Raw genomic sequence first — 14,531 nt, forward strand, 5'->3', positions numbered from 1 at the left:
TAATGCTAGACTGGTTAAGAGATTCTTTTTAAAGAATAACTTGTTGCATTAAAAATCTATTTTTACTAACAAAGATGATTTTTCAGGAACTTAATTTTTTAGAAAAGAAAAAAGAAAAGAAAAGAAGCAATTATGTACCTTGAAAAAATGAGTGAGAAATATAAGATTTTTTTTTTTTTTAAAGGAGCCCTCAAACGAGAAAAAATTGTCTCTGTTTTATGATAAAAAGTTTCTTGCAGAAAGTGAAAAAAAAAAAAAAACATAATAAAAAGAAAAAGTGGGAGAAAGTGAAAAAATACTTAAAAAATTAAAATTGGTATTAAGCTCTCAACATTGGAAGGAGATTTTTGATGGATTTACAATATGGTACACATTCAAAATGGCCTAAAAAAAAAAAAAGAAAAAAAAGAATACTCTTATAGTTTTTTTTAAAAAATTTTTATAAAATTTGAAAATCAAAAGAATACTTTAGATGACTATATAAGTAAAAGTGTAATAAGTGTGTAACTAGCCTATCAAAAAAAAGAAGTCAAGTGTAAAGGTCGGTATCACTCTCGAGTCTTTCAATCCGCCAAATCTAACCCCCTACGATACCAAAAAAGAAAAGTACTCCATGAAATTGGAATCCATTAATAACTACTTATCAAAAAAAAAAAAAAAAAAACTATTAATAACTATATAACAGTATAACCATTAAACCAAAATAGAAAAAAGGTATAAATAGAGTTAAAAAAGAAAAAAAGAAAAAAAAAAAGAATGGATGAGGCTCACTTGTTTAAAACTTTAAATCCTGTACTCTCTACAGTGAAACTCCATTTTTTGTCCAATAAAAAAATACTTATAAGCTCACAATTTCACAAACACCGCTTACCCACCAAGCCAAACCAAAAAAAAAATCAATCTCTCAGAAATTTTCAATCACACTATAAAAAAACCCATTCCTTCTTTGCAATAATTGAAAAGAAAGAAAAAAAATGTCATCTCTGCTTCATCACTCTTATTGCTCATCATCACCTCTCACTTCTCGTTCCTATTTGAAATTGAATTTCTTCCCAAGCTCTCGAATCCCTGCCTCCCAAAACGGCGTCGTAAGCAAAGCAGCTCTCTTCCCGCCTCTAACCTTTTTATTTATTCATTTATTTATTTATAAATTACACACACTCTCAGTTCCTCTTTGAAAATTTTCATATTTCAGAGATGTAATTTGGTGGAGCCGTTGAAGTTCGAGAACGGAAAGCCGTACACTTCATATCTCAGTAGCAGCACTACCACTGACCAAGCAACAACAGCAACAGCAACAACGCCTTCCATTTCAAACGCACCGTATTCGGAGAATGCACACGACACCAGGCTCCGTATATTTTCCGGCACCGCCAATCCCGCACTCTCTCAGGTCAATATTCATTTTTTGTTTAGTATATGCAGTATTCATGTGATTAAAATGCTTTAGCGAACATAAGAATTGAGCTCGAGAATTAAATGAGTGATGTGGAAGGGTGGTTGAAGTTGATAATTAGGGAGTGATTGATAAAGTTTTAAAAGTTTTATTGAACATGAGAATTAAGCTCAGCGCGTGCGAGAATTAAAAGAAGTAGCAAATGGAATTGTTAAATGAGTGATGTGAAGGTTGAAGTTGATATTAGGAAGTGATTGGTGAAATCAATAGAATCGTGGTTTTAACTTCGGGTTACAATGTAATGAAATAAAAACAGAGGTGTTAAAATGTTTTAGTGAGCATAAGAATTGAGCTCAGCGCGTGCGAGAATTATAAAAGAAGTATTTATGATGTTAAGAAGGAAACTAGGATGTAATTAGTGGTTATTAAATGGAATTGTTAAATGAGTGATGTGAGGGTTGAAGTTGATTATAAGAAGTGAATTGCATGCTTTGTTTTTGGTTTCAAAGCAAGATTGGTAAAAATCAATTGGGCAATTGGGTGGTTTGAGAGCTCTATAGCTTTATTTCAAAAGAAGTTTCTCTTATGGTTTTGCATTTCCTCGGTACCTTTGTGTGTTATGTTTGATTGTTCCAAGGGTTAATAGTTTGTGGGTCGCATCTTGGGTAGTTGGGTTTAAGGGTTGGAAGAGATTTTTTGTTTTTTATGAGTTAAGGCTTTATGGTGTGTATTGGCAAAAATGAGAACAATATTAGTGGATTTCATACTATTTCACTCTCTCTCTCTCTCTCTCCTTATGTTCACTTGATGTCACTTGTTGCAGCTTCCATTGTTGTTGAATCTTTCAATCATCATCCAAACTCTAATAGCGTGTACCATGTAAATCTTTAGCACCGTCCCTAATATTATGAGTACAACAGATTAAATGGTGACTACTCTCTCTTTTTTTGCACAATAAAATTTCGTTTGAATTGAATGTGTCATGTGCAGCTTATTCTTAATGATATGACTAATTTTATTTTTTTACTTCATATTTTTATTGAACTTCTTTTAGTTTTATGTGTAGAAAATTCTTTTGTACATATTTCTGATGTATCATCACATATTTGATAGGAAATAGCATGCTACATGGGTCTGGAGCTTGGAAAAATTAAGATTAAACGTTTTGCTGATGGTGAGATATATGTCCAGTTGCAAGAGAGTGTCAGAGGGTGTGATGTTTATCTTGTGCAACCTACGTGTCCTCCTGCAAATGAGAATCTTATGGAGCTTCTGATAATGATTGATGCTTGTCGGAGGGCTTCAGCCAAAAATATTACTGCAGTGATTCCATATTTCGGATATGCCAGGGCTGATAGAAAGGTAACTTTGTATGATTAGCAAAGGATCTGAAAAGGGGAATTTATCTTGTTTAGCGTCAAATCAAATGTGTAAACACGTATTTTTATGGGTCTCCTGTCAATTCCTAGTTCAAATTGTTAAATTAGATAACAAGATGAGTGTACATCTCTTATAGCTTACCTTTTTGCTATAGCAAATCATGGCCTCAAAATCCTATAATGTGTATGGTCAGGTTTCATTATGTTCATTTCTTCCAGTAAGGGCCTTATACTACATCGTTGATAAGTGATCAACTTCATCGGGTTTTCTTCTCTGAGTTTGTGATCAATCACTGTGGTATATGTTACTTTATTGCCAGTGTATTTTTTGCTTTTTAAGTATCCATTTCCCATATTATAATTTTAATAAAATGCTGAAGCATAAAGAATAACAGATTTACTACCAAGTAGGAAAGCTTTTAAAAGCAAAAATTGTTATGAATTTTAAAGCCTAAGATAATTACTAGCTTCTGCGTGTGCATTTTTTAGGAATTCTTCCAGAGCTGGTGGTTGTAGTCAACATTGATACTGAAGATAAGTCTTTGGTAATTCAAGTTTGTTTTACTCATAATTTCAAAATATTGATCTTTCAGACTCAAGGGCGTGAATCAATTGCAGCCAAACTTGTAGCAAATTTGATTACGGAAGCAGGTGCAAACCGTGTTCTTGCTTGTGATCTTCATTCAGGGCAGTCCATGGGCTATTTTGATATTCCAGTGGATCACGTGTATGGTCAGGTAAGAAATGTACGCTACTTGCATTTCTTCTATGTTAGTATCCACATACAAAGGCCCCAGAGTTTGACAAGGATTTCTTGTCTCTGACAAAGCTACTTGAAGTTGAATCGAATTGAGATAGAATTTGGTTTTGCTAAAAAAACTAAAACAGAACACTTATGTTATATTGTTATATTCCTTTCTTCCATAAGTGTCTTTAAATTCTGGGAAAATATCCAAAAATTCCTTTTAAAAAATTTCAATGGGTTTGTCTTAATATAATCTGAAGATTGCGAATTCATTCAAGACGGTTGGTTTACGATCATCATAGAAAAATGCCTTTGGCATTTTTGAGTACAATAAACAACTTAAGAGTCTGCTTAATGAGCATCCAATAGGGGTTGTTGCTATGTTAGTATTTACATACGAGGGTGCTGGAGTTTGACAAGGATTTCTTGTTTCCGACAAAGCTAGCTGAAGTCAAATCGAATTGAGATAGAATTTGGCTTTGCTGAAAAAGCTAAAACAGAATAATTATATTACTCTCTTCTATAAGTGTCTTTTACATTCAGGGTAAATATCCAAAAACAACTTAAAAAAAATTCTCATTGGGTTTGTCTTATTGTAGTCTGAAGATTGCTTAATCATTCAAGACAGTTGGTTTTCGATTATCATAGAAAAATGCCTTTGGCTTTTTTGAGTATTGTAAATAACGAGTCTGCTAGATGAGCATCCAATTAGGGGTCTTTGTTTCTCTGTGCGAGTCTTCTTCAATGTTAGATATACCTAAGTTCTTTGTTGCTCTCAGCTGCATCAGTCTCACTGATTCTTGATGCATGACCTATAGAAACAACCAACGTTTATTTTTTAGTAATATTTCATTATAAACTAATAAATCAATTGGTAATATTTTTTACTTTTTGCATCACCAGCCTGTGATACTTGACTACCTCGCCAGCAAATATATATGTTCTGATGATTTGGTAGTGGTCTCACCAGATGTTGGCGGTGTAGCCAGAGCCCGTGCTTTTGCCAAAAAGTTATCTGATGCCCCTCTAGCCATTGTCGATAAAAGGCGTCATGGACACAATGTTGCAGAGGTAGGATATATTGAAATTTACTTTTGTCTGTGTCAATTTATTTAGATTTTGGTCTATTTATGCTTTTTTACAGAATTCCTACAATTCATAGAAAAAAAAAAAAAAAAAAGTAAAATGAAGCATCATTTGGGAAGTTTTAATAAAGCCTTTTTTGGAAAATGGTTATGGAGATTTGGGAATGAGCGACAAGCCTTGTGGAGGAGAGTGATAGGGGCAAAATATGGTTGTGAAGGGGGAGGTTGGTGCTCTCTTCCCGTTATTGGCCCTCATGGAGTGAGTTTGTGGAAGTTTATTAGTCGTGGTTGGCCATCTTTTGTTCGTCACATCCAATTTGAGGTTGGGGTCAGGTTTACTGTTAGATTTTGGCAGGATATTTCATGTGGGGACACTTCTTTGTGTGTGCTCTATCCAAGACTTTTTTTCTTTAAGTCGAAATAAGGAGGCCTATGTGGCTGATTTGATGAAGTTCCCAAATGGTGTTCTTTTTTGGGATCTAACTTTTAGAAGATACAGCGAAGATTGGGAATTGGAATCCTTCTACAGTTTAATGTCTAGAATTTATGGAGCTTCTTTGAAAGGAGTTGGGGATGATAAGATGTGTTGAAAACTTGCTATGGGAAGAGGTTTTGCTGTTCGTTCTTATTACCAGGTGCTGACAAAAAGTTTCGATTAGTCTTTTCCTTGGAAGACTGTTTGGAAGTCTAAGGTCCCCTCTAGAGTTGCTTTTTTTGTGTAGATTGCAACTTTGGGGAATATTTTGACTATTGATAATTTTAGGAAACGGCAGATTTTGATTTTGGATTGGTGTTGTATGTGTAAAAGAAATGGGGAATCAATTGACCACCTCCTCATCCGTTGCTCTATTGCTTTTGATTTATGGTCTATGGTGTTTACTCTGTTTGGCATTCATTGGGTTATGCCAAAAACAGTGGTGGAGCTGTTGGCTTGTTGGCAAGGAAAGTTTGGGAGGCATTGGAATTCTTCCATTTGGATGGCTGTGCCCCATTGTTTGATGTGGTGCATTTGGAGGGAGAGGAATAACCAGCATTTTGAGGATTTAGAGAGATTAGTTTCAAATCTTAAACTCTTCTGGATTGGGTTATAGTGTTAGGCTTTCGTTCTTTTTCTTCAGTCCATGATTTCATGGACTTTCGTACTTTATGCACTTGATTTGTTTCTGTCCTTGATGTGTACTTCCTGTATACTCAGGTGACACCCTTCTTCTTTTTAATATATTTTTATTACTTATCAAAAAAAAAAAAAAAAAAAAAGAGAGAGATGGGAAATTTGTGAAATTATTTTTGTTTGTTTTTTTACAAAAGAAGAAGATTGATTCATTTTGGTAATTCTGAAAGAAAATGGTTATGACTAGGTATCAATGTATCATAACGTTACACATTAAAATGAATAACCTTTGTATCCCCTCATCCCTTGAAGTCTTGAGATGAGTGAACTTTTAATTATTTCTTTTTCTGATTTAGTGATTCCATCATAAACCAAGATTACAAAATTAATAATTAGAGATTTCTGTTATTATTTAAGATTTTCATGTTCAGCTTCCAAATGCTAATCAATGCTATGGCTCAAATTCATAATCCTTTTTTGATTGGTGAGTTATGCATGGACCCATTGAACAGAATAACAAAAGAATTTGATGATGAAAATGTATATCTGCAAGTTATCTTTAATGTAAACGTGTTCTTAGGCTTTGTCAATTATTTGCTTGTGTACAATTGTGTAATCGTGTCATGCCAATATGTAAAAGCTGTTTTGATCTTCAAATGTGTCCTGGAGAATATCAATATGTCCATTTTTTTTCTAAGAAGACTATTTTTACAATTTTAGAAAAGAAAAAAATAAAGGGACTTACTTTTAATGTACTTGAGAAACTTTGAAGTCCCATACCTTCTGAAGCATCCCTGACATATTTTTTATATGCTTCTATTTCCCAACCAATCCAAATGAGCTCCAAAGTCTATCTCGTCTGACTCCTTGTATTCAGTATTATATACTTGCAACTATATATATATATATATATATATATTTTTTTTTTTTTCCTTTGAAGTCTATAAAGTTGTTTCAGACTTTTTTTATTGCCATATTGTTGTGTAGTCCTGCAAATCGTAGAATTACATCATAAATCAAGTTTATCTTTAAATTCCAATATACATATATAATATAAGTAATTAAATACATGCCTATGTATTTTTTTAAATCCCTCAAAAGCTTCTTTTTAAGGTTGTTATTAGTTTATTTTTTGATGTACAAATAATTGCATAGTTTGCTGGAAAATCACATGGCAAGGACTTAACCCCTAACCCAAAGTTAGTTAGTAGAGTTTATGAAAGGACACTGTGCTCAATAATGTGATAGTACAGAAATGCAAAACTGAACTGTTGATTTGCGTTGACTAAGCAGGAGGCATGAACATTTACTAGTCAGTTGTAACATGATAATGTAAAATCTAATATAAATGGCAATGCTTGTTTATGGAGCACAAGTACTATACTACTATTCTGACATAAATTTTGCCAAATTGCATCAGGTGGAATCATGCCAGCAGGGTGTACTATAGCATTAAGCAGATTTTCTATTCTTTGGAAATCTATGAAAAGACTTTTAGACTACCCATCACTGTCTTTCTCCCCCATTAGTTTACTTTTCTCTTTTTGGATGGTGCAATAGATTGTTGCAAATTTTACTTTGCCAATAAGCTGGACCAAAAGTGGAACTTCCAGCCCCAACCTCAAGACAGGGTGGAGGGTGAAGTCGTGGGTTCAAGACCCATTAGGTGTGTTTGTGTGTGTTGCTGCTAAAAAAAATTTCCTTCTTATAAATGTCAAAATGCGGCTTTGATTGTTGGAATATATCTTTGGTAGTGGTATGCCCTTAGATCTACAATTGCGTACTTGTGTGTAGTGGCTTGCATCTTTTGAGGAAGTTAGAAATTTATCATATAGGGATGACTACAGAGTGGGTTTGGAGCAGCAATCTCATTCCTGATCCTTGCTCCTGCCCCCAAATGGCCCACTGTTACTTGCCCTGCCCAGCCAAGCCTCCAAACACCACAAAAACCACCATCTGTAACACACACTTAAACCCGCAAAACCACCACTGCCACCCAACAACTAAAGACTACCACTCATTGCTATACCCAAGCCACCAAACACCCACAAAACCACCACCTACAACACCCACCATAAATTAGTTCAAAATTTTCTAAGTTAAATATCCTTCAGTAAAGTTAAGAAAAGCATTAATAGACTTATAATAAACCATACACAGGATTTATTCACACACAAAAATGTTGACAGCTTTCAAATGATTAGAAGATTTTAAGTATACTATCAACAACAGTTTTTCTTCTTCAAAGATGACATCACATCCAAAACAAGTCATTATTCCATTAATGGCAGCTATTAAAATTTCGTGATTGGGGCTCCTGAGTTGAGTTGTGGGCGGAAAAGAGTAGTAAGTTCATAACATAGATTTAAAATTATTAGTTACAATTCATACATAGCAAGGATAGTTCTACGATCATAGTTTTATTGGATACTGGTACTTCTCATATACCCCACGATGTGCAAAAAATCAATATCTATAGAAAGAGTTATCATAAGTTCAAACCATAAAGCGGTTAAAACAATTATAGAGATTTACTATTTACCATCTTATCCCTAGCACAATGTGTCCTTATTTTGGTGTATCATCTCCTACTTTTCAAAAAGTGTCATATGAGTGTGTCCATATTTCATCGTATCCATAAGCTAGATTTGTATATCTGCTTGATAGGGGTTTTTAAATGTTTTCTTGTAGAATGATAATTTCACTCCCACATGCATATTTTTGTAGACTTTCCACATGTCCTGGATTTCTAAACCTGAACCAAAATGCTCTAGATTTCCAAGTCCAAGTCCACATCTACTTTCACTTCTTCTGAAATGAAATAAACATGGCTCTTTTCTATGCAATAAATGTGGAAAAGAAAGGCCTTTAGGATGTAGTGGTATTGAGAAAAAGGCAACGTCATGGGAAGGAAATAATGATTGTCTTTTGAAGGAAACCTGCTAAAAATGGTCGTTCTATATATTTTTTGCTATGATGTTATCTTGGTTGTTTCCATATTGAAACATTTCTCGTTAGGTTTACAAAATTATATTGAATGTCATCATGCAGGTGATGAATCTGATTGGCGATGTGAAGGGAAAAGTAGCAGTTATGGTGGATGATATGATTGACACTGCTGGTGGGTTTTCCAACCTTTTTTTTTAGATAAGAAGATATGACCACTGCTGAGAATTAAAGTAAATTATTGGATATAGCAATCATAAAATTCTTGCTTGTTATGGTTATGTTTTGTTCTAGATAATCCATCACCAACAAAAATTGAATGACATATGACAATATTTATTCCTAGAAAAAAAAAAAAAAAACACATTGGAATTTGGGACTTGTAGAATACATTTTCTGTAGAGAAAATGATTTCACAATGGTGGTAGTATGATGGTGGTGAGGTTGGAAAAGTAAGGAGTGTTGTATCTGGATTTAGTATAGTATTTGAGTACTGGGTTATGGCGCATACATCTAAGAACCTACTTGAGGAGTTGATGTTTGATTTGAAGCTGCCTATGAATATGTATGTGACCATCAAACAGTGATTCACATGGTTTTTAATCTTTTATTTAATGTGTGGACCAAGTATATAGAGGTGAATTGTCATTGTGTTCAAGAAAGAGTGGAGAGTGGCGTAATGATTCATAGGAGTCCAAGTGGATGATAAGTTCACTAACCTTTGTGCAAAACTAATTTGGATACACTTCACCAGAACCAACGGTGTGCATGGATTTTTAAAATTTTTTTCCATGCACCTTTGCGCTTGCATTATTTTGTTGATTCTCTAGCAGGTAGACTTCTGGTTATGAGCTACTTGGGTTGTGCCTCACCTGCATGTGGTAGTTATTTGAGTATCTTCCAATTTTTAAATCAATTTGTCATTTTGAAATTACCATTGTCACTCTAACTAGTGCATTAGTTATTTTTCTTTTGACTCTCTCTCTCTCTCTCTCTCTCTCTCTCTCTCTCTCTCTCTCTCTCTCTCTCTCTCTCTCTCTCTCTCTCTCTCTCTCTCTCTCTCTCTCAGACACACACACACGCGCGCGCACACACACACACAAATGCATGCAAACATTCCTTTGAATGTTCCCACAATTAATACATAGGTTGAGGAGATTGGATTTTGTAGATTGGTGCATTATGTGTCATCATTGTGGAGAGACAGTAGACCACTTCTTCATTGTGAGATGGCTCATCGGTTGTGGAGCTTTGCCTTTACTACTTTTGGCTTGTCTTGGGTTATTCCTAGATCGATCCCAGATTTGCTTTTTGGCTGGTGGAATTGGTTGAGGAAACATTCGTCTCAAATTTGGAATTTAGTTCTGTTATGCATCCTATGGTGCATTTGGAAGGAACGGAATCAGAGGACTTTTGAGGATTTGGATAGTTCCGGTGATCAGATGCTTGCATCTTTTTGTGGGACTCTTTTTGATTGGTCTCGGGCTTGGGGACTCACGACTAGTGATTCTCTTCCTTCTTTTCTTTGCTCTCTTTCTCCTTTGTAATTAATATGTTGTCTAGGTTTCTTTTATGTTTTCGTTCTGTTTTTGTTCTTGTATTTCCTGGGTCTGCTCTAAGTTTTTCATGCCAGCCGTTCGTATATATATCATTCTTACTTATCAAAAAAAAAAAAAAAACATGGGTTGATAGGTGAATCTTCCTCATCACGTGACAATCATATTTGTAAATTTTTAAGTTTGTGAATGGAACAGTCCTTAAGCCTATATTGTTATTATGTAAGCTACAATAACCATGGATGATATTTCAACTACCTTAGGGACCTGACTAGATGTCTCATGTTTTCAGAATTCTTAATTAGTGTTGCTTTTCCTTGTTATCATCATCTCTGTTTGTCTGGTGGTTTTCAGGGACTATTTCAAAAGGTGCAGTGCTTTTACACCAAGAGGGTGCTAGGGAAGTGTATGCATGCAGTACACATGCTGTTTTTAGGTATCTAGATCCTTTCTAGTGCATGAATATTCTTTTTTGTTCATCCTATGTTAATTACTTTCATTAGCAGAAGCTGCCATTTGCACGATGTACATGATTGGTAGTTGAAACTGCGGCCAATAATTGTTGGTTGTTTCTTCTTTTAGGGTAAAGGAAAAGCTGTTAGATTTAGGCTGGTCATGATGAATAAAGTTTGTAAACCCTTATGAAATATATGCTTGTGTTGTGTATGGGGAGTTATTCATGGCAGGATTTGTCATGAGCTACTGTTTTCTGTTCATATGTCTGCTGCTGCTTTTATAGCTGTGTAGTATGATTCATTTGTCCTGTTGTGAGCAAAGATAGGTAGGCTTGTGGACAATTGAAAAGTTGAGAGGTATAGTAGGTGGAATAGTGTTGCACTGGAACTGTTTGTTTGTCTCCTTAGTGAGGTGTTTCCTTCTCTCTGGTTTGAATGTATTTGCCTTTTTATTTTGAGTTAAGGTTGAGAAATCTAGTATGTCACTTCTAGTAGTTTGGAATTCCGTGACATCAGTTGAATTAATTTTGTTAGTAGGTAGAAACCTTTTTTCACTTTTGTGCAGTCTCCAAGCACTACAAAGTTAAGGAATTATTCTATTTACCCAGTAGTTTGGATGCTACAATGGATTTATCATTGAAGTAACTTTTTGCATGGTCATAAATACTTCCAGGCTCTGTATGTCTTTTAAAATATAGATTTGGCATGATTAAGGACCTAAGAAATGTCCCTTGCTTTTGTTGGTTAAATTCCTCTAATTTATTGATATCATTATTACTAGGTTCTGTGCAAAGCCTTTTTAGTATGCAAAATTTTTAAATGCATTATGAGATCATTGGTTAGCCATTGTTATGATTAATAATAAAATTATGGTGTATTTGTCTAGAAATTTGGTTATGAATATCAAATTAAAAAATCTTGAACTTTATTAAAATGCAATAAAAATATTCATGCCTCTTTTGATTTTTGAGTTCCATGCATCTTTTTATTGTTTAACCTGATTTATTGCATTGTTTTTCTGGTTGCAGTCCTCCTGCTATAGAGCGGTTGTCGAGTGGTTTGTTTCAAGAGGTGATCATAACAAATACCATTCCAGTGTTAGAGCAAAACTATTTTCCTCAATTGACAATCTTGTCAGTAGCAAACCTCCTTGGGGAGACCATATGGCGGGTTCATGACGATTGCTCTGTAAGTAGAATATTTCAGTAATAATAAATTAGCCAAATGGAAAAAATTAAAATTAAAAATTAAAACAAGTTCATCCTTCAAAACACGTAAGGGTTTATCTGTTACATTTGATTTGCGGCTATGTTCCTTTGTTAGTGATACTTTCATAAGCAAATGGAAGAATGAGACCTGCTGAAAGATAATTGCCCAAACCATAGTCCATAATTTTGAATTTTGAAAAGGTTGAAACTTTGGATACCCAAGATTACCAAAAAACAGAGAAAAAAAATTAAAAGGCAAGAGTCCGATGTGTCTGTGCTCTAGATTGTCCTATCTCTAATTCATATCATTTGAGTTATATATCAATTTCTATTTTATATCATTCTAGTTATATATCAATTTCTATTTTATATCAGGGTAGTCCTGCATAGGTTTTCTAGTTTGAGAACAATGGCATTCTGAGTAATTTCAATTTATTCCCCCAATTTTCAGGGCGGCTTTGAACCCTATTCCAGCTTGGGTATTGACTGAGCAATTTTCATCGGTTGTACACTCTCTTTAGTTCCATTATGGTATCATAGTTGCCTTGTTGGAAACAGAAATTAATAATGAAATCAAAATGTATCAGCCACATAATCCTTGGTTTTCAGTCGGTTTTTTGTTTAAAGCTTTGTACACTTGCAGGATCATGGAATAGATTCTTTTCAAGAACTCCAATTAAACGATTCTCAGTTCCCCCTAATATTTTTTATTTCTTTTGAGAGAGTGATTGATGAAAGTAAAAAAAAGAAAGTATACTCGAATAATGACAATTGATATATGATGTATATTTCACCTAGTCTGGTTTAAATTTCCATAAAGTAAATGTCTAATAATATACTTCTTGCCTTTTGCTCATATTGATTTATAAATCAATCTCATAATATGGCTTAATTTTTCATTTGAGGAATGAATAAATGTTTTCAAGCTGATGAACTAGGTGGACTGTTTCTGCTTAAGAACTGTTCTTCGTGACTCTGGATGATTGTGGCATAATATTTTGAAATTTTATTGTCTGGTTATATGTATTTTGAATACCTAGGTTCCCGTTGTTATGATGGAAGTGAATCAAGAAAAACCCATCAATGCTGTATTTCAAGGATACATATCACCACCGTGCATTTATGGGGCAATGGTTACTTTACAAATTTAATTGCTTATGGGGTGTGGGGGCAAGGGTTAGAGTTTAAGTTTTCAAAATGGAGCTTTATACAAATATACACTTAGATTAGAGTAAAATTTCTATTTTATATTTAAAAAAATAGATACATATCATTTTGATGGCAGTGCTAGTAGGCTACGGTAAATAATTGTCTTAGATGAAATAAATGCCACAGTTATTAAAAAAAAAAATTCTGATATGTTAAGCCAATTTCTCAGAAGATGTGATCCCCGAAAAATATAAAACCTTTTCATAACATTTTGAATATAATTTTTAGAAACAGTTGTTGGATTAGAAACATCTTCAACATTCCAAGATATGACAGCGTTGGCTCAAGTTCAAATTTTAGAGTGTGGTAAGCAACCCAATCTTTTGTAAAACAAGTTTACCTTGTTCATGAGGTATTTAATTAATTTATTAATTCCTTGTCTACAGTAAATATTATGACTAAATTTTTTCTACCAACTTCATAAATCTATATTGATGAATTAATGATAAAATTATAATTGAAATTAAAACATTAAGGCATTTTTGCATGCCTTTTTCTCGCATATCCTCTAAGGCTTCTAGATTTTGCCGTGCTTGCTTCCGTGCACATCTCAGCATCAACCTTTTATTTCCTGGGAATGAACTCAAAGAGAGAGGACAACTGCATTTAGCAGCTCTTGGAGTTGGTCATTCTGCAAATAACCTTGTGATGTTGCTGCATAATGATGTTGAGCATTTGCTGATGATGCAGCATCTGTTGATGATGACAACACACTCAAACCTCGTTTGGAAGCACCAAACACAGTGTCTCGTGTCTCGAAGCCTTAGAGACAACAACTTGCTGCCATGACCTTTGAAGAGAGATTGTTCAACTCCTTATAAGAGAGATTGTGCAAACATATGGAATGAAATTCATGTCCAAACTGTCATAGGATATAGCTTCAAGCTTTGATTTGGTGCCCAATTTAGCATGAGAGATAAAATGTGTCAACTTCGTTATTAAAGGAAATAGGCACCAAAAATTTACAAATATGCCAATCTAGAGGCAAAATGTACCCTATATTAAGCCGATTAGATCTGATTGTCGAAACATGTTCAAAGAGTTAATATAAGCATGTGGCGCAAAACCTTATGAAAAATGAAATGAATTTGTGATGAACATTCCTCTTTAATATGAATAAATGGACCACAAGGCCTAACAGGAAAATAACAAATTTTTTTTTTCTCTGAGAGAATTTGAACCTATGACGTTTGCTCTTAATAATAGCCTTTTATCATTAAATCAAGATACCAATCAGTTTTTAGTGTAGGCAAAAATTGAATTCTAAATCTTTTATTCAACCATAAAAAACCTTTATTAATAGAGTTAAGTAGAACTCACATCAATGTTTTTTAATAACAATGCCAGAATCTTTGGTAAAAGAGAGCATTCATACCATCAAGTCCAGAAGTCTTTGTTGGTCCCATTTGGAACAACGTCGCCTTAATTTTATCCGCACTAA

At 34.1% G+C, this 14,531-nt stretch overlaps 1 protein-coding gene across 1 annotated transcript; it reads left to right on the forward strand.

Moving 5' to 3' along the window:
• The first annotated feature begins 827 nt into the window (after positions 1–827).
• Positions 828–12,715, forward strand: LOC115986974 (ribose-phosphate pyrophosphokinase 1). The gene is made up of 9 exons (XM_031110407.1): positions 828–1,088; positions 1,196–1,393; positions 2,510–2,758; positions 3,369–3,512; positions 4,424–4,591; positions 8,768–8,837; positions 10,573–10,654; positions 11,702–11,861; positions 12,333–12,715. The coding sequence occupies exons 1-9, from the start codon at positions 975–977 to the stop codon at positions 12,369–12,371; spliced, it is 1,224 nt and encodes a 407-aa protein (XP_030966267.1). The 5' UTR covers positions 828–974; the 3' UTR covers positions 12,372–12,715.
• The last annotated feature ends 1,816 nt before the right edge of the window (positions 12,716–14,531 follow it).

The sequence above is a fragment of the Quercus lobata genome, chromosome 4 (genome assembly GCF_001633185.2).
Source record: "Quercus lobata isolate SW786 chromosome 4, ValleyOak3.0 Primary Assembly, whole genome shotgun sequence".
Lineage (NCBI taxonomy): Eukaryota > Viridiplantae > Streptophyta > Magnoliopsida > Fagales > Fagaceae > Quercus > Quercus lobata.